At 43.8% G+C, this 21,123-nt stretch overlaps 2 protein-coding genes and 1 pseudogene across 2 annotated transcripts in view; 1 reads left to right on the top strand and 2 right to left on the bottom strand.

Annotated features, from left to right (window-relative positions):
• The window catches only part of PGM5 (phosphoglucomutase 5), a 172,221-nt gene extending 162,429 nt beyond the window's left edge, over positions 1–9,792 (top strand). Inside the window, exon 11 of the mRNA XM_066368036.1 lies at positions 8,312–9,792. Coding sequence (XP_066224133.1) covers positions 8,312–8,401 — 90 coding nt within the window. The 3' untranslated portion in view covers positions 8,402–9,792. The remainder of the gene's footprint in view (positions 1–8,311) is intronic.
• Positions 9,793–13,333: 3,541 nt separating this feature from the next.
• Positions 13,334–19,116, bottom strand: TMEM252 (transmembrane protein 252). Its single transcript, XM_066368038.1, has 2 exons — positions 18,768–19,116; positions 13,334–14,965 (listed from the first exon to the last, which is right to left on the bottom strand). The coding sequence occupies exons 1-2, from the start codon at positions 19,043–19,045 to the stop codon at positions 14,626–14,628; spliced, it is 618 nt and encodes a 205-aa protein (XP_066224135.1). The 5' UTR covers positions 19,046–19,116; the 3' UTR covers positions 13,334–14,625.
• On the bottom strand, positions 16,168–16,254 carry LOC136396341 (small nucleolar RNA U3; annotated as a pseudogene).
• Positions 19,117–21,123: the final 2,007 nt, after the last annotated feature.

Genomic DNA, 21,123 nt, shown 5'->3' with positions numbered 1-21,123 from the left:
CAGTTCTGATACTAACTACCCCCAGTTAGCTCACACCCCCACAAATTAAAAGGGCTCAGTTCTATAAGACTGCTCTCACTTCAGACCCCGCTGTAGATGGTATGCCAAGGTTACCCACATTTCTTCCCAGCCAACTAAAAATTCAGGGGTTTTCATGATTCCCCCTTCCCAGACCTAATCATTGGCCAGGACAACTCACAGAGCCCAGGAATAGTCTTTGCTTATTTTTATTTTTTTTTGACAGAGATAGAGAGAGAGGGACAAATAAAGACAGACAAGAATGGAAGGGAGAGAAATGAGAAGCATCAGTTCTTCATTGAAGTACCTTAGTTGTTCATTGATTGCTTTCTCATATGTGCCTTGACCAGGGAATTGCAGCAGACCAAGTGACCCCTTGCTCAAGCCCGCAACCTTGGGCTCAAGCTGGTGAGCCGTGCTCTGATCAAATGAGCCCGCGCTTAAGCTGGCGACCTCAGGGTTTCGAACCTGGGTCCTCTATCCACTGCGCTACCACCTGGTCAGACCATTCTTTGCTTATTATTGCTGGTTTATTTTTAAAGATACAGCTCAGGAAGAGCCCAGTGGAAGAGATGCCAGAGAAAGATATGGGGAAAGGTGTTTAGAATTTCCATGTCCTCTGCTGACCCAGCCCTGTCCCAGCACCTTCATCTACTCATCAACTCAGAAGCTCTCTGAACCCTGTTGTTAAGGAATTTTTATGGAGATTTCAGGGATTAATTAAATCATTGGCTATTGGTGATTGAATCCTCTCTCCAGCCCTCTTCATTCCTGGGAGATTGGATGGGACAGAAAGTTCCAACCCCCTACACCCAGTTGGTTCCTCTGGCTTCAACCCTCATCTCAAAGCTGTCACTGTAGGGTGTATGTAGTCTTCCAGCCTGCTGGGAACTACCAGTGTAGAAAAACTCGCTCAAGCCACAAACTATTGTCAAGAGAAGAGGGAGAGGCAGTCAAGAGAGACAAACCTCCTGAGTCCCCTGCTCCCAGAGCTTTTATTGATCAGAAGCAGAAAGGTAACAGGGTTATAGTATAGGGGAGGCAGATCAGGTGGTAAGGGGATTAACAAACACAAAGGGAGGGGCAATCTTTAAACCTCTAAACTAATTTTCCTAAAGCCCATTCACATGCATTCCTTTGTGTCTGCCCAAAGGTCACTCATTGACACAGCTTCTTGGTGTTTGCATCCAAGAAACCTATTTATCGCCATTCACACTCAGGGCTTTTTAACTAAAGTTTCTTAATCCAGGTTATAGAGGGTCCAATATTAGATGGGTGATTCTCTACAGTAGGGGCCCACCAAGAGTCACCTCCTGAGCATAAACTCAGGTATGGTGGAAAGGGTCTTACTATGAATAACAAAAGACACTCCTATCAGTCAGGAAATTGAAAGGATTTGGGGAGCTCTGTGCCAGGAACCAGCAACAAAGATTAAAAATATATTTTTATTATACCATGTGTGGGAAACAGCTGTATTATTAGGCTTGTTTACCTGCACTTTGCATAATTAGTGTGTGAGCATGTGGCAGAACCAGGTGTGCATAGCCTGTGTAAGGCTACATAAGGCTGCTTGCCCTCAGGGCAGATTGCGGATTGCCCACCTGCACTGTGAGGGGCAGTTTTTCCATTCACCTGCTGCTGTGAGAAAGTTTTCCCTGCCTGTTTGCTTGTCTGCTGCAGTGAGACTAACAAATGGGAATGGCCCACAGCTTTCTGGCTCCACAGTTGTGAACCTGCTGTAAAGCCAGCAGGCACAGCCGGGGCCACCATCAGAGCAGCCCGGCCCATGCAGGTTCGCATTGGATTCGGACAGTCGGTAAAGAAACCATGGAGCCAAAAACTGGTGGGCCATAGCCTTTAATCCTACCTTGCACCCGGCGGGCAAGTAAAAATACACACTGGGCTCCAAAACCCAGTCACATTCAGTGCTCACAAAGCCACTGACTTATCCGAGTTTCCTAGAATCAAAGGTTTCTAGCTCACCAGACTTATTCTCCTCAGTTCCCCATCTCCTTCCTTATCCCAGATACAAACTCTACACAAACTGGCATCTCACTCAGCACTCCGCCATCTTGGCTGCTTTTCCTGGCCTCCTCCACGTGGCCTTTCTCTCCTCTGCTCTCTCTTCTAATGATAATCTCAGGAACCAAGAGCCAAGTCCCGTTCTGCCCCCATTTTATAGTGTAGCTTCACAACCTTTAATCCAATATACAAAATAGGGTAGTCTCTAATACAAAGTCACTTCTCTGAGGCATGATTGGATTGTACCGCCCTACAGCAAAAAGGGTGGGAAAGGCTTAATCCCAAAACCAAGCCCCAGGTTACAACGATCTCCAACACACATTAATATCACCTGGGTGATGGCCTCTTTAACAAAGTGAGCATAATACATTTTATCTGCCCAACACCTGCCTGGCCTGGGCCACCAGCATTACGTACCACATTTAACAAATGTGGAGGATTGTGTCTTGAAAACAAGTTTCTCTCCCTTAATTTGAATTAGTAATGAATAGCCTTTTAAAAATGATTATAAGAGTAATGTTCTAAACACACATTGGTTATGTTTTATGGTTAATAGGAGATATGAAGTGATTTGGAGAATAAAATTAGAAATAGAAACAATATATGCGATGTGGAAGAGTTAGAAACAGAATGGAACTCAGAGTGGCATACAAATGAACACTCAGACATTCAATTTTCATGACAAGATGAAAAATTATATATGTATATATATGTGTATATGCAAATATGTATACACACACATATCCTGGTTTTGGAATCATACTAGATAAATATATATCAAAAACATGTTATTTTTTTAAAAAAAAAACCTGCACAGGGATATATATGCAAGGAGAAACAGGAGGAAATACTCATTTTATTTTACTTCTCAGAGTTTGATTTATTTTGCTGTAATTTGGAAATATCAGGGAAAATGGAGAGATATAGAGAGAATTGAAAAAAGAAACACGTTGGTTGTTAGAGTTGGATGAAACGCTACGGCCAAGTTAATAGCTGTCTTGTTTTTGCCTGGAAGGGAGGCATTGCCTGGAGGTCTTCAGGAATCTAAAGACTAATATGAGGCAGAGAAAGATGACCAGCTGTTCTCCATATCTAATGAATATGTCATTTCAGTAAATAAACTCAAGCTGAACTGAAAGGGACTCAGATTGACCATTAGAACTATTTCAACTGTGAGGGTGTCTGCCCAGTTAAGATGGCTGGTTTGTGCTTTTCTAGGCGTCTCTGTGATTACATAGATTCAGATGATTTTTAAATATGAGCAAGGGTGGAAAGGATGGAGCAAGATGACATTACAAGGCATTCTTCGGCTTTAAAATTTTGATTCTGTGTCTTTTTTTTTTTTTTTTTTTTTTTAAATAAATAAGTCCTTATGAAGTGGGTTAGAGTTCCCTCTAGTGGCATAAGAAGGATTTAGTATAGCTGTGTTTTCACAAAGCAATCACTTGGTAAACTAAAGTCAGGAAAGAAGCAGATGTATATAGGTTTTCTATATGCCTATTCATTTAAGTAAATTACCTCCTGGAAAAATAAACCAGGGCAAAAAGTCCTTCTTTCCCTCACTTAGATATTGAAACTTGGACTCAGGCTCTCTTACTACGGATGGAGTGTTTTTCCTAGCACTGAGAACTGTTCCTGGGGTAATCATCTAATGGAGCGTGGAAAACTCCCTTGGGCTGGGAATTTGGCAGGTGTATCACAGGCTGTGACTCTCACAGTCTAGGGCTGCTTTGCGTTTTGATGACAATGGAACTTTCCTTTGGCCTCTACTGGGCCTCTACTATGATCAGAACTCTTTTCAAAAGTACTAAGTGTGTGCTGGCTTGGGCAGCGACTCACCCAGTTCACGCACACTGTGGACATTCTAGGGCTTGTGAGGAAGCATGTGCCTTGATGACAGCAACGGGCACTATACACTATTCATATCAGTCCCCCAGAAAGAGCCTATCTCAAATTGCCCTTTTTAGAAATATAAAAAAGAGGCCCTTGGAAGACCCTGCCAAATCTTGGAAGACTATCTTGGCAGTGCCAATTTTCCCCAGGAACCTAGGGACCTTAAGAAGCAGAAGAGCTAAGAGTTGTGCCTTGATCCTGGCATTGGGACAACTTTGGGTGAAGGTTTAGAAACCTGAAGCTTTGAAGAAATTGTATTTTACCTCCCCATTTCCCAACATGAAATTCGGAATAAAAACAAATGTATTTTACATTTTAAGAATAAATGTAAGAAAATCTTATAAAATGTCATTTTTTCCCCTTTACAATGCTATTTACAATATTTTGGTGCGTCTGCTTTGCTTTGCCAAAGCACGTGCCTAACCAGCTACTGGTTAACCTGACACTGTTCCAGTCCACACGTCAGAGTCTTGCTGGATCCTGTTTACTCAGCCTAAAAAGGGAGCATGAATGAGTTTGCGTGGTCAACACAAGTACAGAGGGTCACTGGCTATAACTGCTCTAGCGGAATGAATGGGCTTGACAGGCTATGGCCAGCATAACCTGGCTTTCCCAGCATGCTCTTTGTCCAGCCCAGAAGCAGAACACAACCAAGTTGCCATGCTTTTCAGTAGAAAGGTATATTAACTTATGAGCTGGTGGAGAGTCAGGTTTCTTTAAGGGAGTGTCCTTAGGCAGATAGTAAATCATTTGCATTGCTTGTCAATTAGTGTATCTTGGCAAGTGAATACTTTTGATGGTAAATCTGAAGATGGCCTGTGACCTCCAGAAAAATGCTTTTGGATGACGCCATGCCCTGAAGCAGCAGCAGGAAGTAAAGGAATGGTGTGGGCTCCCTACCTTGGTCACATTGTTTTCCCATGGGGAACACAGGATCCAGGCAGTTCGGGGGGGAATGTGGCTGTTTTAGCTCTACCGTCTGCTCTTTGCTGATTTTAAGTTTGATTCCCTAATCCTGGAGTAAGAAACCCTGTTCAAGATAATAGGTGAGGAAGTAGCACCTCAGAAACCGCTTGTATACCTCTTTCAGCCAACTCCCATCATGCCCATTAAAGATGATCATGATTTAGACTTTCATGACTTACTTTTGAATCCTTGGCTAAGCATTTATAAACAAAAATTATGGCTTTAAAAAAAAAAACAGACTAATTTCACAAAGTGTAAGTGTTGGTCAAATAAGTTTTTAAATATGATATATGTTTGCTCACTTATAGTTTGCATTGGGTGTGGGGGACAGGCCGTTATAGCCTGAGGCTTAGTTTTAAGACTGAGCTTTGCCCCACACCCTTGACTGATTGCATGATGTGGGGTAGTGTACTCTCATGAGGAATCCCATTATGCCTCAGATAAGTGACTTTGTATTAGAGACTTCCTTGTTTGTATATTGCAGGGGTAGTCAACCTTTTTATACCTACCGCCCACTTTTGTATCTCTGTTAGTAGTAAAATTTTCTAACCGTCCCCTGGTTCCACAGTAATGGTGATATATAAAGTAGGGAAGTAACTTTACTTTATAAAATTTATGAAGCAGTTACAGCAAGTTAAAGCATATAATAGTAGTTACTTACCAAGTACTTTATGTTGGATTTTCGCTAAGTTTGGCAGAATAAATCTTTATGAAACAACTTACTATAGTTAAATCTATCTTTTTATTTATACTTTGGTTGCCCCGCTACCGCCCACCATGAAAACTGGAACACCCACTAGTGGGCGGTAGGGACCAGGTTGACTACCATAGTATATTGGATTAAATGTTTTGATTTCTACACTATAAAACAGAGGCAGACCGGGAGCTTGCTCTCTCTTTGTTCCTGAGATTAGTATTAGAAGAGAGAGCAGAGAAAGGCCACGTGGAAGAGAGGAGATCAGAGAAAGGTCACGTGGAGGAGGCCAGGAGAATCAGCCAAGATGGTGGAGTGCTGAGGGAGAAGCCAATTTGGGCAGAGTTTGTGAAGAGAGAAGGATATGGGGAACAGAGGTGAATAAGTCTGGTGAGAAACCTTTGATTCTAGGAAACTCGGATAAGTCAGTAGCTTTGTGAGCACTGAATGAGTGGGTTTTGGAGCCCCATGTGGGTTTTTATTTGCCCACCAGGTGCAAGCTAGGATTAAAGATGATGGCCCACCAGTTCTGGCTTCGTTGTTTCTTTACCGACTGTCTGAATCCAATGGGAACCTGCATGTGAATGGCCACGATGGCGGCTCCTGGCCTCACAGTCCCACAAATGAGATTTTCTGTGCTGACCCTTTAAGAGGGCACTTGGTTTTCCACGTGACCCCTTCCCCCCCCAACACACACTCATACACACTCACCCCTGTCTCTTCCTGACAGTTGGACTGCCCAGTGATTTTTACAACCAGATGTTAGATAGGCACTTCTTCCCAGCTCTGGTGCTCCAGTCTAGGGAGCCTGGGATGGAATTGAAACCTCTTACTCCTCAGCGGAAATCTTTTTGACCACCACACATGGGTGTGGGGCCATCTCTTTTCATGTCTCCATTCTTCCTACCACTCTGGATGTGACTTATTCTATAATCCTTGGTCATAAGACTTCTGTTCAGCTAGTCTTCATTTGGATATTCATGTCAATTGGTCTATAATTTAGTTGTCATTGCATTTGGTCCTGGGAGGAGGTAAGTGTACTTTCAACTGACTCTGCCGCCATCTTGCATCCCCCACTGTAAAGCCAGTAGCCACAGCCACCATCACAGCCGCCTGGCCTGTGCAGGTTCGCATTTGATTCAGACAGACGGTAATGAAACAACGGAGCCAAGAACTGGTGGGCCATTACTTTTAATCCAACTCACACCCAGTGGGAGTAAATACACACAGTGGGAAAACACTTCCATTTCCATTCAGGGCTCCCAAAGCCACTGACTCATCTGAGTTTCCTAGAATGAAAGGTTTCTACCTCACCAGCCTTATTCACCTCTGTTCCCCATCTCCTCCTCTCTGCACAAACTGGCCTCTTCTCTGCAATGCTGATGGCAGGATCTGAGAGAGAGAGAGAGAGAGAAAGAGAGAGAGAGAGAGAGAGCCCTTATTTTATAGTGTAGAAATTAAAGCCTTTAAGCCAATATACAAATAAGGAAGTCTCTGATACAAAGCCCTTATCTGAGGCATAAATGAGATTCCTCATAAGAGTGCACCATCCCACATCATGCAACAGTCAAGGGTGTGGGGAAAAGCTTAGTGTTGAAAAGCTCTTAGTATTAAAAGGGTGGGAAAGGCTTAGTCTTAAAAGTAAGCCTTAGGCCAGGGGTTCCCAAACTACGGCCCGCGGGCTGCATGTGGCCCCCTGAGACCATTTATCCGGCCCCCGCCGTACTTCTGGAAGGGGCACCTCTTTCATTGGTGGTCAGTGAGAGGAGCATAGTTCCCATTGAAATACTGGTCAGTTTGTTGATTTAAATTTACTTGTTCTTTATTTTAAATATTGTATTTGTTCTCGTTTTGTTTTTTACTTTAAAATAAGGTATGTGCAGTGTGCATAGGGATTTGTTCATAGTTTTTTTATAGTCCAGCCCTCCAACGGTCTGAGGGACAGTGAGCTGGCCCCCTGTGTAAAAAGTTTGGAGACCCCTGTTATAGCCTGTCCCCCACACCCAGTGCAAACTATAAGCAAGCAAACATACATCATATTTACAAACTTATTTGACCAACACCTGCCATCGGTGTATCTCCTGTGGTGAGGCGTCTGTCCAGAGCTTATGTCCATTGTTTAATTGGGTTGTTTGTTTTCTATTTGTTGAGGATTAAGAGTTTTTAAAAAAATATTTGGATACCAGTTTTTTTTTTAATCAGATCTGTGTTTTGAAAACATTTTCTCCAAGTCTGTGGCTTCTGTTAGAAGGCTGACATTCACAGTAATGTCCTCTCTCCTGCTCCCCTGACATCAGCAGCTTCTCTCTCTTCCTCCAGGGAGAGCCTGGTGAGTCCCACATAGAGAACCCATGTTCTCTGCTTGGGAGTTGGGGGGAGGGTCCCATTCCTGGACCCTAATTCACAGAGCTCTGTTCATGAAGTGCTCCAATGCTCCGGAAGTTGGGCTGTGCAATCTCCTATCTTAGATCAATGTTTCTGGGAGTTGCTGAAAACTTTGGAGATTATCTTCTCCCTCTATTTTCCTCACCCAGTGCACTCCAATCTCCTTTCATGAAACAAGGAACCAAACCCAGAGAGCAGGTGTCCCGTCCAGGATAGCTCTGCCCGTAAGTTGCAAGTTAGAATTGAATCCAGATGTTTGAGATCAAAACCTATCACAGTGACCCTCCTGTGACTGACTTGAGTTGTTCACAGACTTTCTTCCTCCTTTTCCAGGCAGTGCTGAGCCCTCTCATAGCCATCGCTCTGAAAATATCCCAGATTCATGAGAGAACCGGCCGGAGGGGCCCCACTGTCATCACCTGAGGAACGAAAGACCACTCTCCGGGGCTAGAAGAGAACGCTTGGCAGGAGACACTTCACCCATGCCTTCCTGCTACCACTTTGTGCCTCTTATGACTTTGGCGGGGGGGGGGGGATTTTCTGGTGGGGGGTGGAAGGGAGTAGGTGGGAAAAGAAACAAATGTCTGTTTTGTTTGCGTTTTGGTCAGTTCCTTCAAATGCTCTAGGGTTTTCAGTGATCTTTTCAAGCTGCAGTATCATCTGTTACCTGTATTTTATCACACAAAGGAACCACCCCTTTTGGGAAAGAATGAGTGGGCTAGGAGACTGTTAGCCATGAGATCGGGGCCTCCTTGATGCCAGGTGAGAAAAGGTTCTGAAATCTGCTGGGGGAAAGTCCAGTCCAGGACTTGAGCTGAACCTACACCACACGTGCCCCAGGGCAGACCTGAGAAGCCTCTTCAGCAGGGAGGAGGATTTCACTCTTCATCCAGTGTCAGGGTTTCCAGTGGGGAATTTGTAGAACTTCTAGGAGCCCTCCGGGTGCCCACCAACTACCTGATGGCCTGCTTTCCCACCTTCCTGTCTCCAAAGTCTCCGTGTCACCCTCTCTCACATCTTCTAAAGCCTTCTCCATATCACAGTGGCACACTAGCACAAAACATATCAAAGGGTGTTTTTCTTTCTTATCTTGTAAATATTATTTTAGACATGAAGCTGTCTGCATTCCCTCAAACCCAGCCCTTCCTTATGCAGGTGGGAAACAGTTTCTTGGCAGGACTTTGCAAATGAATGCTTAACATTCTGGGGGCCCTTCCTTGATTACATCACCTAGGGTGATATCTGGGTGTATACTGGTTCCCTCTGGGAAGAGGAAATGTCACCAAGTCTGCTATCTCTCTCACTTTCTCTCTGCTAGCGTGTCTCCCAATAAGGGCCTGTTTTAGTGCACTTGTTTGGACACAGTTCAGCTCTCACTTATGATGGCTATTAAAGAGACGATGAAATGCTCTCAGAGTAGGAAATGAAGTGAACGCTGCACTAGAAGCTTACTGGTGGCACCGCGAGGGGCCTGATGAGGGAGGGAAGAGCTGGGGCCCCGGCCGGAAGCCGAGAGCCACACTGACTTTCCCTGCAGCTCTAGCAGCCTCCTCTGACTCAGCCAGGACCCTCGGGGCAGGGGACCCGCTTGCACACGTTTTGCTTCCTTGGGAACGGCACTCTCACTTGCATCATTTGCACAGATGGCGTGGTGTGCTTTGACTGTTAAGCAATTTGGGATTGCTGTAGTCAAGATTAGTGCAAGCAGGGAAACATTCCCAACAAGGTGTTTTCTCATTTTCTATCTATGCTTCTGTCAGAAATTTGCTAGGACATTTAGTATTCAATAAAAAGAATTCCTTACTTCAACCTTATGCAGAGATTGTGGAATTTCGCTTATTTGTGTGTCGTGCCATTTGGGAAACTCCAGTAGTGGTCACTACTCTGGTGAGTCTGCCTTTCAGAACACTAGCAGGGGCTGGTTTTCATCATCATGACCTTGGGAATTTCTTAAATAAATGGAACAGAAAAGGCAAATTGTTCAAAACTGCCTTTGGGAGTCAGCAGAAACTGAAATGGTGTTTAGTTTTTCATTGTAAGTATTTTCACTTTGGATAATAGGAGGGTGGCTTTGAGCTAAGAGTCTCAAGAACTAGTTATGAAATTTATCAGCAATGGACTACAACTTGCCATCCAGCCTTGGTTCTAATCTGTGAAGTGGAGGTCCACGGTGGCCTTTCATTCACTATTTGCTTCTGTATTGGTCAGCGCAATTCAATGCATTCTTAGGCTTGGCTCTAGGTAGGTAAATATTTATTTTTCCTCAAGTTGCTAAACTTTTAATCATCTTTATTTTCAATGCACAGTGTAAATGAATCCTCATTTTTAAATTCTGCTTCTTTATTTCTGTATGGAGTCATGTATGGCCAGCAGCCCATATATATATATATATATATATATATATATATATATATATATTCATCCATTCAGCAAACACTGGTTGAACAACTCTATGCAGAATCCTGATTTTGGTGCAGCATGGAGATATACAAAACATTATTTCTGCTCTTATGAGTTTTTAATTAGGGAACAGGAGGCTTTGACAAAAATACACAAAGAATCGGGTAGATACAAATGTTACAGTAGAAACACAAGCAATTGTGGAAATACATAGAGAGATTGACTCAGAGATGGCAGGACCCCCAGGCGCTTGAGGAGTTTCCCAAGGAGCAGAGTTTCCCAAAGAGCAGAGTTTCCTGGGACTTGTAACTATTTATATAGTTTCACCAGGGGTAACTGTAGCAGGAACAAAGACTAGGAGTTGAAAGGCAGGAGGGCTGGAGAAGAGGCTTGCCTTGGGTCTAGTGAGAGGTTGGCTTGGATGAGTGGGGTTGAAGCAGACACAGCGTTATAAATATCAGGTAGAGCGAATGCCTGGGCCCAGCTCTGGAAACCAGCAGCTGCACAGCCACCTATTTTTACAGAGCTTTTCCCCAGCTGGGTTGCTAAAGGGAAGGCCCCGCAGTGGCTCTAGGACACAGCCTCTCTCTGGAGCCTGCTCCCATTCACATTGTCAAGGTATTATGTCCGCTTTATGTAAAACCCAGGCTTCTCTTGCTGAGCTTGCCTACATGCCCTCTTGCCTCATCCTCAAGGAGGTAACAGACCGGAAGTCGCTCTTCTGCACATAATGTTCATTATGTTCTTAAAGATGGAGCTCCAGCCACCAGTTCTTAAGAGTAAATGACTGGAGAAGCCCAATAAATTTGTGGGGACCACAGGAGACAATCATAGAAGAGACTATGTCTGGGCCACTCTTGTAACCAGCTAACATTGAGGGGTTCACTCACAATACCATGTGTCTCCAGAACCATGACAGCAACAATATATATAACACTGTGGTTCCCAACCAGGCCAGTGTCACTACCCACACAGCAGGTGTTTGGAAATGTGTATACATGTGCCAGGGAGGCCTTTAACAGGAGGGGACCAAGGATGCTAACTATCCTGCCATGTGTCAGTCAGTCTCCTAGAACAAAAGTTGTTTTGCCTTATCCATGATTCTTGAGTTTATCAGCTATGAAAATGGGTAAGCAATCATTGAGGTCATTTATCAAACCTTACTGATCCAAAGTGCACAAACAGTGTTGCATGACAGTGCAGGCTGGCGGGCTTGGGTATGACACGACCACTTTCTGCACAGAAAGCCTCAGATGGACAACTAGCCCCATGGTTGCACAGAGGGCCGACAGCTTTCTGCACTGAGCCAGTGTTCTCTGCAGGCAGTACAGGCAATGACGGGGCTAATGGGGTGGTGACTGATCATTGGCCAACTGTGGGTCAGTGTGAGGCATGGGGCTGAATCTGGCAGCGATATCCATCCACCGTGGCCGGTCTGGGGAAGTGGCAAACCACCTGGGGGAACTGGTAGTAAACTAACAGATGACTCCATTTTGTTGCTTGGTCACGTACTGGGTATTCTCGAACTATGTGGCCACTGATACCCCAGACACCTGCCTTGAGGACACTTCTATTTCTAGGTGGAGAAGGGTCTGAGAAATCGCGCGCCTTTGGAAATGATGTAACTGCCAGTAAATCAGTCTTTGGCCCTTCAACAGTTACAAACAGCAAGAGATTATCCGAGGCGTCAGAGCTTAGCAGAATGCCTACTCGACTCATACCAGCTGGAGGCCTTATCAGTGAAAATGGCTCATGCAGTTGACAGCCCACTTGGTATGTGAATGAGCCTAAGCTGTTGTGGAACATTATAGAATACAGTGAAGATATACATTATAAACCCATGTCTGTATTATATTTACATGTCTTTTAGCACCTAGCATGGGCCCTGCCATATAGGTGAAGTGAGCTGGGGAGATACCTCATCAAACACTATGTGTTTAAGCAGATTCCCAAAGGATGAATAGGACTGTCTGTAAAAGTACCGCTGAGTTTTTGAGTGGAGGGGTTAAAAATACCCACACTACATCTCAGATATGCAAAAGATGCAGCGTAAACTATTCTATAACTGACCTTAACATGCTCATCTTCTGGGGGGATCAAGGGAGGGTGCTTAAACTTGTTATTCAGGTGGAGTTATAAGATTGAAATATTGGCGAGCCATCGTCTCTGAATAGTTCCCTTCCTCATTGACACATGAGCCTATCATTCACATCTGAGAGGAGGGGACAAGCAAAGACACTCAGCTTGGAGGTTTGCCTCTTGTCCACTGTCTCACAGTCTAAATGTCCTCCCTGTCATTCACAGAACCATGGTTCCCAATCCATCCCCATTCATTTTATCGTAAACTTAAGTGGAAGTGGGGATACAATGTCTATTTCCCCTGGGTAAATTCCCCCAGGGGTGGCCAGTGAATTCTTGTTAACCACACAGAACACTCTTCTCTGACCTGCCCAGTGCATTTTAATTGCCAGGCCTTTCAAAGGTAGGATTTGTTTTGGGGTAATACCCATGTTCTTGATGCTTGCTTCAGAGCATGTATTTTTTTTAATGCAATAAATACCTCTTAGTAATATTTATTTTTTCTTTATTTTTTAGATTTTATTTCTTGATTTTTAGAGAGAGGAGTTGGGGGGGGGGGGAGAAGCAAGAAGCATCAACTCTTAGTAGTTGCTTCCTGTACGTGCCTTGACCCGGCAAACCCAGGGTTTTGAACTGGTGACCTCAGTGTTCCAGGTCGACGCTTTATGCACTGCACCACCACAGGTCAGGCAGTAGTATCTCTTTTTAAAAAGCTCCTAATTTTCTAAATCAAGAGTTTTCATTAAGTAGTGTTTGGTTTTGCAAAAAGATTTACTCATTTGGATGCTATATTAGTTCCACATAGAGAATGAAACTTTGACTTGTGTTACTCTATTGATTTTTCTTCTGATACAAAACAATGGCAAAAAGGAAAAGTTTAAGTACAAAATTTATTGCAGTAGAAAGACTAAAACAATTTTCTTATATAAACCAAAATTCACGTTTGTTTCATATGACTACCAGTAGTTGGGAAAGCCATCTGTGACCAATGCAAACTCTGGAGGAAAGCCCTGCAGTAAAGCTTGTTCAGGTCAGTCAATGTACTGAGACCCCAGGGAAAGTCTCAGGATAACTGTCTCCGTAGTGGGTGGAAAGAGGCGATAGGAGAGTAGTAATAAGTTGCATTGCTAATAAACGATCACAATCCGGTTGGACAACGATGAGTGACTTGCATATCCAGTGACGCTCTGAGGTCAAGAATTCAGATCACAGCTGGCCAAATTCATGCTCTGTGTAAAGGAACCAGGAATTTCTTTTATGTGGCTTCCTGTGTACTCGTCAGGATGCACTGTCTAAATCTGTGCACTCAGCGAGAACAGGGAAGAGGAGGCCAAGGGGACTGCATCCCATCTCAGAAACCTTCTTCCTCCTGAGCAATCTTCATCCTTCCCATCACTGCTCAAAGCCCCACCTGTGCCCGTTCACCAGTGGCTGCTTGCTACCATTAGGAACCATCTTTCATCAGCACTATACTGATCAGATGAAAGGAAACTATAGCAAGAGGTAAGGGCCAAACTCCTGGGCGGAAAACCTGGAGGCCTATTTACATTTTCAAAGAGAACCCAGCAGAGGAACTCTAAAGCAATCTCTGCTGCCTCTCCAAGGGCTTTGAGTTATTGCAACAACCTTGGGGCTCCCCTTTTTGTTAAGGGCCCACTTTCAGAAAGGGGAGAGAAGTCCAAACTGCTCCCTATAAGGAGGGAAGTAAGGCTGGGTTAACCTAGCACAAAAGTTGGAAGTAAATACGTCCTCCCCTGCCTTCCTATGTACCCTCCTTCATCCTCCTAGAAATAATTGTGTTATTAGAAACGCTTCTTAACTTCGCCAAGCCTCGGTTTTTGCATCTGTAAAATGCGAATAACCGTTGCACCCATCTCTGAAGGTTATGATGAGGCCTACATCCAAAGCATAGAAAGTTCATAGCACAGAGCTTGCTATATAAAAAGCACTCCATAACTGTTATTGACTCCAGCATAAATTCTTCACTCAGTAGAGGAGGAAACTGAGCCCAGAGAGATGAAGATTCTCGTCCAAGCTCTAAAGCATCCGCTGCATGTGTTCCCAGCAGCCTGCCATTTGACCTGTCCTCTTGTCGTAGAACAAAATATACTAGAGCTGACAAGATTTCTTAGAGACTCCGGATCCCCTCAGGGAGCTCTTGTGCAGGGTCACTGGCATGGCTTTTCCTCCCACGATCCCTTGCCCGCTTTTATTTTTAGCAGCTGTATCCCATGAGGGGGCGTCGTGCGCGCTGGAGAGCTTCCCCCACTCCAGCGCTCTTGGTTCAGCCCCTGGGCCTCCTGTGATGGCGTTGCTGCCACCGCCCTGTCCGCCACAGACTCGTCATAGGAGGGCGGTACTTCTCGGTGAGCATCGTTTTCATCCTCAAATTCAAGGTCCATCTCGGTGTACAGAGGTGGAGGGATATCCGAGGCCTCTCCCTCTGCAGGGCAGGTTTGCTTCTCAGCATCAAGACTTTCTTCATAAGCAGGAGGGTAAAAATCTGGCCTGGGGGACAAAATGCCACACACATACATGTGTTATTCAAGTGGTTGGTGCCAAAGACGCATATGTCTGTCTTTCTCTAATCATGCTGGGCAAAGTTAAACTGTTAAGAAACATTGATTTTGAAACAGATGTATTTCTTCCCTGGCAACACCAGTTTTTTAAAACTGTGTCACTCTTCTAGCAGAGCCTGTTTTATCAGACATAGGTGTGGGTCTCTTTAGTCACACGTTCCCGAGTGGGTTATTCTGAGCAGTTCTCTCTCTCTTACTCTTAGAAGCAGGGACTTTCAGTATGAGGTCCTTAGCAGTGTGGGGGACACGGGGGCCTTGACTGTGGTACATCTCTACCCAATTATTTAGTCCATTCACATCCTTGTCCCCATTCACATATATCATCTTCTACTCAGTTGCACTCACTGTCTCTGATCCTCTCAGCCAGCAAAATAATGAATGGAAGCCATCTCCCTGCAGTTCCCTGAACTACCGCAGCCGCTTCTCTCTTTCCCACCAAGCTTTCAAATCTCGACAGCTAGTTAAGACAAAACAAACAACAAACAAAAACCCCATAACTGTTTGCCATGCTATTTCAATTGAAAACTTTATGTGGATTTCAGATGCAGCTTTTTCCACGCCATCAGGCCAATGGCTAATAGAGCCATTCACGCCAGAGCTGATGTACTCATTAGTAATCTTGCCCAGTGTGGCTAATTGCTAAATCTTTCCAACTTCTCCGTTATGAATGGGGTTGGGGGTGGCATGGAGGTGAGGAAGAGAGAGGGTGAGCTTGGTTGAGATGTGTATTTATAGAGCAAGTTCTTCCAGTGTCTACAGGGAGTGTTTGTGGTGTGTAACCACAACAGAACAGGAACTGCCATTTGTAGCCACAGCTCCTTTCCAAATGTGACCAGGCCCAAAGCCAAATGGCTGAGGCTGCTGTCTACTGTACAGCACAAACCTCAGCCTTCACTCAGAGCAGCCAAGGCTCCGTCCTGGGGCACACGTGTGAACACACTGAAGACAGAAAGGTGAGCTGTCCCCAGAGTAATTCGAGAGGCTCCAGGATGACTGCCGCCTGCCCCTCAAATGTGACTCACCTCTCCTAATCCCTCCCAGAACAGTCCACATTCCCAGGGCCCTGAATTCTACCGATGCAGACCCACTTGCTGTCATACCTCAACCTGGGCACCCATTTTGCATGCAAATGCTTCTGAGAAATCTAGCTTTCCATTGACTGACTTCCTAGCCATTTTAGTAACAAACTATAGAAATGATCCCTGAAAGTATAGTCTTTTCCTAGCCATTTTAAATGGGTTGGGCGTCTATTAGCTGCAGGAGGAATAGTCAGTAAGTGGAGGCACCCTGATGTCCATAATATACTTTAAAACATTTCTGCACAGATATTGTAGTGTTATGTATGTGTCAGCAGATTTAAGCTACACCCCAAAGGTAATCAGTTACTCTTATCAGGAATTCAAAGTCTGGAGGCAACTCTCTAACATTTATACAAAATAAAATCAGCACTCTAGAAGCATCTTCTACAATCATTTCAGTTATCTTAACTTTTACCAAATCCAGAGACCTTGCTAGTAAGTATAATAAACATTGGGAGTGGATTTTGGTTATTATAATTAGCATCATTAATAAGAACAATAATGTAAAAAACCAAGTCATGGGTAAAATTGCTTATATTCAAACAACATGGAGTAGCTAAAATATTTTAGATGACGAGGGTAGAAGGATTGATGAGGTCTTGCAGCCTGTACCTTAAAGATGATGCCTGATGTTTTATCCCGGAATGGTCCTGTGTCCAACCAAGAAATAGGAGGGTTTTGGTTGTCTGATACTAACCATAAGGTTAGCTGAAAAATTTTAATGTGGTGAAATATATATGTCATAATATTTTCCATATTAGCCAAGCGTGCAGTTCGGTGACACTAAGTACCATATTTTTTGCTCCATAAGACGCACATTTTCCTCCCAAAAGTGGAGGGGAAAATGCCCATGTGTCTTATGAAGCAAAAATACGGTATTTTATTAAATATTTTAACACACCATTAGGTTCAGAATATTTTTTTTTCTTGTTTTCCTCCTTAAAACCATAGGTATGTTGCCTGACCTGTGGTGGCGCAGTGGATAAAGCGTCGACCTGGAAATGCTGAGGTTGCCGGTTCGAAACCCTGGGCTTGCCTGGTCAAGGCACATATGGGAGTTGATGCTTCCAGCTCCTCCTCCCCTTCTCTCTCTCTGTCTCTCCTCTCTCTCTCTGTCTCTCCCTCTCCTCTCTAAAATAAATAAATAAATAAATAAAACTTAAAAACTATAGATATGTCTTATGGTCAGGAGCATCTTATGGAGCGAAAAATATGGTATGTACATTCACATTGTTATATAACCATTGCCACTATTCATCTCCCAAACTGAAACCCTGTGCCTCTTAAACAATTACTCCCCATCTTCCTGTCTCCTGCCCCTAAGAACCACTGTACCACGTTCTGTCTGTGAATTTGACTACACTAGGTACCTCATATAAGTGGAATCGTATGTATTTGTCTTTTGTGTCTGGTTTACTTCCCTTAGCATAGTGTCATTAAGGTTCATCCGTGTTGTAGCATGCATCAAAATTTCTTTAATTCTGAAGGGTGAAAAATATTCTGTTCTACGTATATACTACATTTTGTTTATCCTTTCATTCACTGGTGGACTAACGGTTGTTTCTGCCTTTTGGCTATTGTGGAAAATGCTGCTATAAATATTGTTGTACAAATATCTGTTCAAGTCCCTGCTTTCAGTTGTTTTGTGTGTATGCCCAGAAGTGGAATTTCTGGATCAGACAGAAATTCTATGTTTAATGTTTCTTAAATTTCTTTTATTGATTGATTTTAGAGAGACAGAGAGGAAGGGGAAAGAGAGAGAGAGAGAGAGAGAGAGAGAGAGAGAGAGAGAAAAGCATTCATTTGTTATTCCACTTAGCTGTGTACTCATTCATCCTTTCTGTATGTTCCCTGACGAGGGATCTAATCCACAACCTGGTGTTTTGGGATGATGCTCTAATCGAATGAGCTAACTGGTCAGAACCGTTAATGTTTTGAGGAACCTCCATATTATTTTCCACAGTGGCTGCACCATTTTGCATTCCCATCAGCAGTACACTAGGTTTTCCATTTGTCCACATCCTTGCTAATGCTTGTTTTCTGTTTGTATGTTTTTTATAATAGCCATGCTAATGGGCACAATGTGGCAGGGTTAACTGAATCTTACCTCTGAAATATTATTGCTTTGCCTCAAATTAATCTTTCATGCAAAGTATGTTCAGAACACCTGAAAGGCTGCTAAACTGGGACTTCACCAAGTTCACAGAGAGAAGGTAGGACTGACTCTTTGCCTGCTTGTCACTTGTTATGCGGCAGACTTCGGTTCTGGACTTGTTCTCCTTATCACTTGGCAGCCAGGTTATGCGGTATAACTAACCACCTCCAGCCCCTAAGGATGGCTCCCATGATACAAGAAAAAAGCCTTCAAGTTGAGCCCCTCAAATTGGCTTAGGAGGGTTTTCAATGTGTTCGGGGGGACAGGGTGGAGTCTCTGAGATAAATTTCCTTTACTGCATGGTTTCTTCCAGAGGCAGCACCATTATCCCCAATAACTAAGCCCAGAGAGATGCCCTAATGATAAAGCTTCAGTTCTAGACATGCAGCCCCAGGAGACATGGAAATCGCTCCACTGCGGGATTAGAAGTCATTCTGCTTTTCCAGAACTCAGCCCCGTCTCAGCCCTCATTAGCCCTCCGGCTTCTCAGCACATACCTGTCCACCATGGCCGGGGTCACGGCCCCACGAGCAGGGTGTTGTCTGAGCATAGGGCTGAACATCCCTTTGTTTACACTCGCCTGGCAGTAGGTGCTCCAGAAAATTCCACTCAGAAGGATCACAAACCCCAGAGGGAGAAGCCAATAGGCCAGGATCAGGCTCCCCGGACAGTTGAATACAGAGCCTGAGGAGATGAAGAAGGCCCCCAGGCAGATCACCAGGAAGCCTGTCAGGAGGGCCAGGGCGCAGAGCACAACACCAGTTCTTGTCTGCATCCCTGCTCTCTGGAACCCAGCTCCCTGGCCCAGCCACTCCCCTGCTTCCCTTACTCAGAGAGAATGCTCTCATTAGCCAGCTCATAGCTTTATACACGCTGGGACCAACTGGCCTTTGGACAATTAAATGAAGCGGGCACTTAAAAGGTATTCATTAACCATAGAAAGTAACTATAATTTTGTTGAAGGATTAACCTAAAAAGACAGCATTGTATACTACAGAAAGGAGTGGCCTGTCACAGCTGTCTTGTTCTACTCAGCTAGATAGGACCCTCAGCTGACCGAGTTATTTGAGGGGTGGTCTCCCAGCCTTTGATTTAAAGGGCACTGGTGTCTTAATCCCATCAGTGGGTAATTTACCACTCATTCTAAAGAAATTAGCATCCTTTGATGAACTATCTTCTTTGTGGTTTGTCAGGAAGTCCTTCCCTGATTTCTTCTTTCTTTCTCTGTACTAAAAAGACTTTCAGCCTGACCTGTGGTGGCGTAGTGGATAAAGCATCGACCTGGAAATGCTGAGGTCGCCGGTTCGAAACCCTGGGCTTGCCTGGTCAAGGCACATATGGGAGTTGATGCTTCCAGCTCCTCCCCCCTGTCTCTCTCTCTGTCTCTGTCTCTCTCTCCCTCTCTCCTCTCTAAAATGAATAAATAAAATAAAAATTTAAAAAAAATCTAAAAAAAGACTTTCTAAGAAAAGGCTCTTAAGGCCCTGACTGAATAGTGCAGTTGGTTAGAGCATTGTCCTCATATACCAAGGTTGTAGGTCCTATATCCCTGTTCAGGGCACATACAAAAATCTACAATGAATGCATAAATAAATGGAACAACAAGTCAGTGTTTCTCTCTCTCTCTCCTCCGCATTTTTTTTCTCTCTCTCAAATCATTTCATCTCTCTCAATCTCATCTCTCAATAGATTAAAAAAAAAAATTGAAGACCCGTACATGTTTGTCTTGCCTCTCTTAATGAATCTCACTTTATTGCCCTTACACTATGATAATGAAAATATTCCAAGAGAAAAGTCCATGGGGTAAGCTCTCTGATTCCTTTCTTATTGACAAGAAAGATGAGCATCAGCAGGCAGGGGAAAGAGTGTGTTGGAGAGAATTGTAATAGACAAGGCTTCGGGAATTTGCAGGGATTTCAAGGGATAGACCTAAAAGGTGATGATCTGGTGACTTCTGCTCTAATTCTGGTTTTGTATTTTTCCCATTAATAGTGCCCAATGTTCAGATCCTATGGTCATTTCTGCTTAACGCATAGGTGATGGATAAAAATATTTTGCTTATTGCTCACCCATTGGCCACCATTCTTGGCTCACTAGAAATAGTTGAACCAGACCTCACCCTTCCTGCTCTCAAAAAAAAAAAAAAAAAAAAAAGAAAGAAAGAAAAAAAGAAAAAAAAAAGATGCAGGCATCTGATAAAGAGCATTCCCTAAGGTGTGTAGCATGTTTCCACCTCCGTATCAAACAAATGCTTGTAAGAAACACTGCCTATTCAACCCCCACCCTCCTCCCACACAGCTCATGGTTTCACAGAGCATACTAACGTATTAAAGGCTTTGAAAAGTCCTGCAACCTTCTTCCTCTCATAAAATGTTTATTAAATAAAATTTGTTTTGGTAGATGCTGCTAAAAAATGTTCCCTGTCCTCTCTCCAACTCCATTGCTCTATGTGGTGTTGTCTTAAAGAATCTGTCTTAGGACGAGCCTTCTCCTTTTACAGAATTTGGTTCTTCTATCCTGGCTGTCTTCAGTTGCAGACACCTATTTTAGATCTTGTCTGTACTCTAAGTATTTTTTTATTTGATGCTTGTTGCTGCCCAGAGAGTCTCTGGGTCACTTCTTTCCAGAGAGATATGTTCAGTCCTCTTTGCTATTCCTCTACCCTACTACTCCATTACCATTATTTTCTATTTACTTTCCCATTTAAAAAAGCAGTTCTTCATGCAATAAATATAATATGTACATTATATTGTCTTATGTATATTATATTGTCTATTGTATATTATACCCACTGTCTCCTCAGCTTTACCTTTATGTCATCAACTAGGAGAGAGAAAGATACCGGGGCAAAAA

This window comes from Saccopteryx leptura, chromosome 2 (assembly GCF_036850995.1).
Source record: "Saccopteryx leptura isolate mSacLep1 chromosome 2, mSacLep1_pri_phased_curated, whole genome shotgun sequence".
NCBI classification, from domain to species: domain Eukaryota; kingdom Metazoa; phylum Chordata; class Mammalia; order Chiroptera; family Emballonuridae; genus Saccopteryx; species Saccopteryx leptura.
The sequence above is the reverse complement of the archived record's forward strand: the minus strand, read 5'-3'. Positions and strand labels throughout refer to the sequence as shown.

Excerpts from the sequence above, each read along its gene's own strand:
- TMEM252 (XM_066368038.1), bottom strand. The coding sequence starts at position 19,045 with ATGCAGACAAGAACTGGTGTTGTGCTCTGCGCCCTGGCCCTCCTGACA. Across the intron at positions 14,966-18,767 it reads ACCCCGGCCATGGTGGACAG|GCCAGATTTTTACCCTCCTG; the intron begins GTATGTGCTGAG and ends TTTGTCCCCCAG.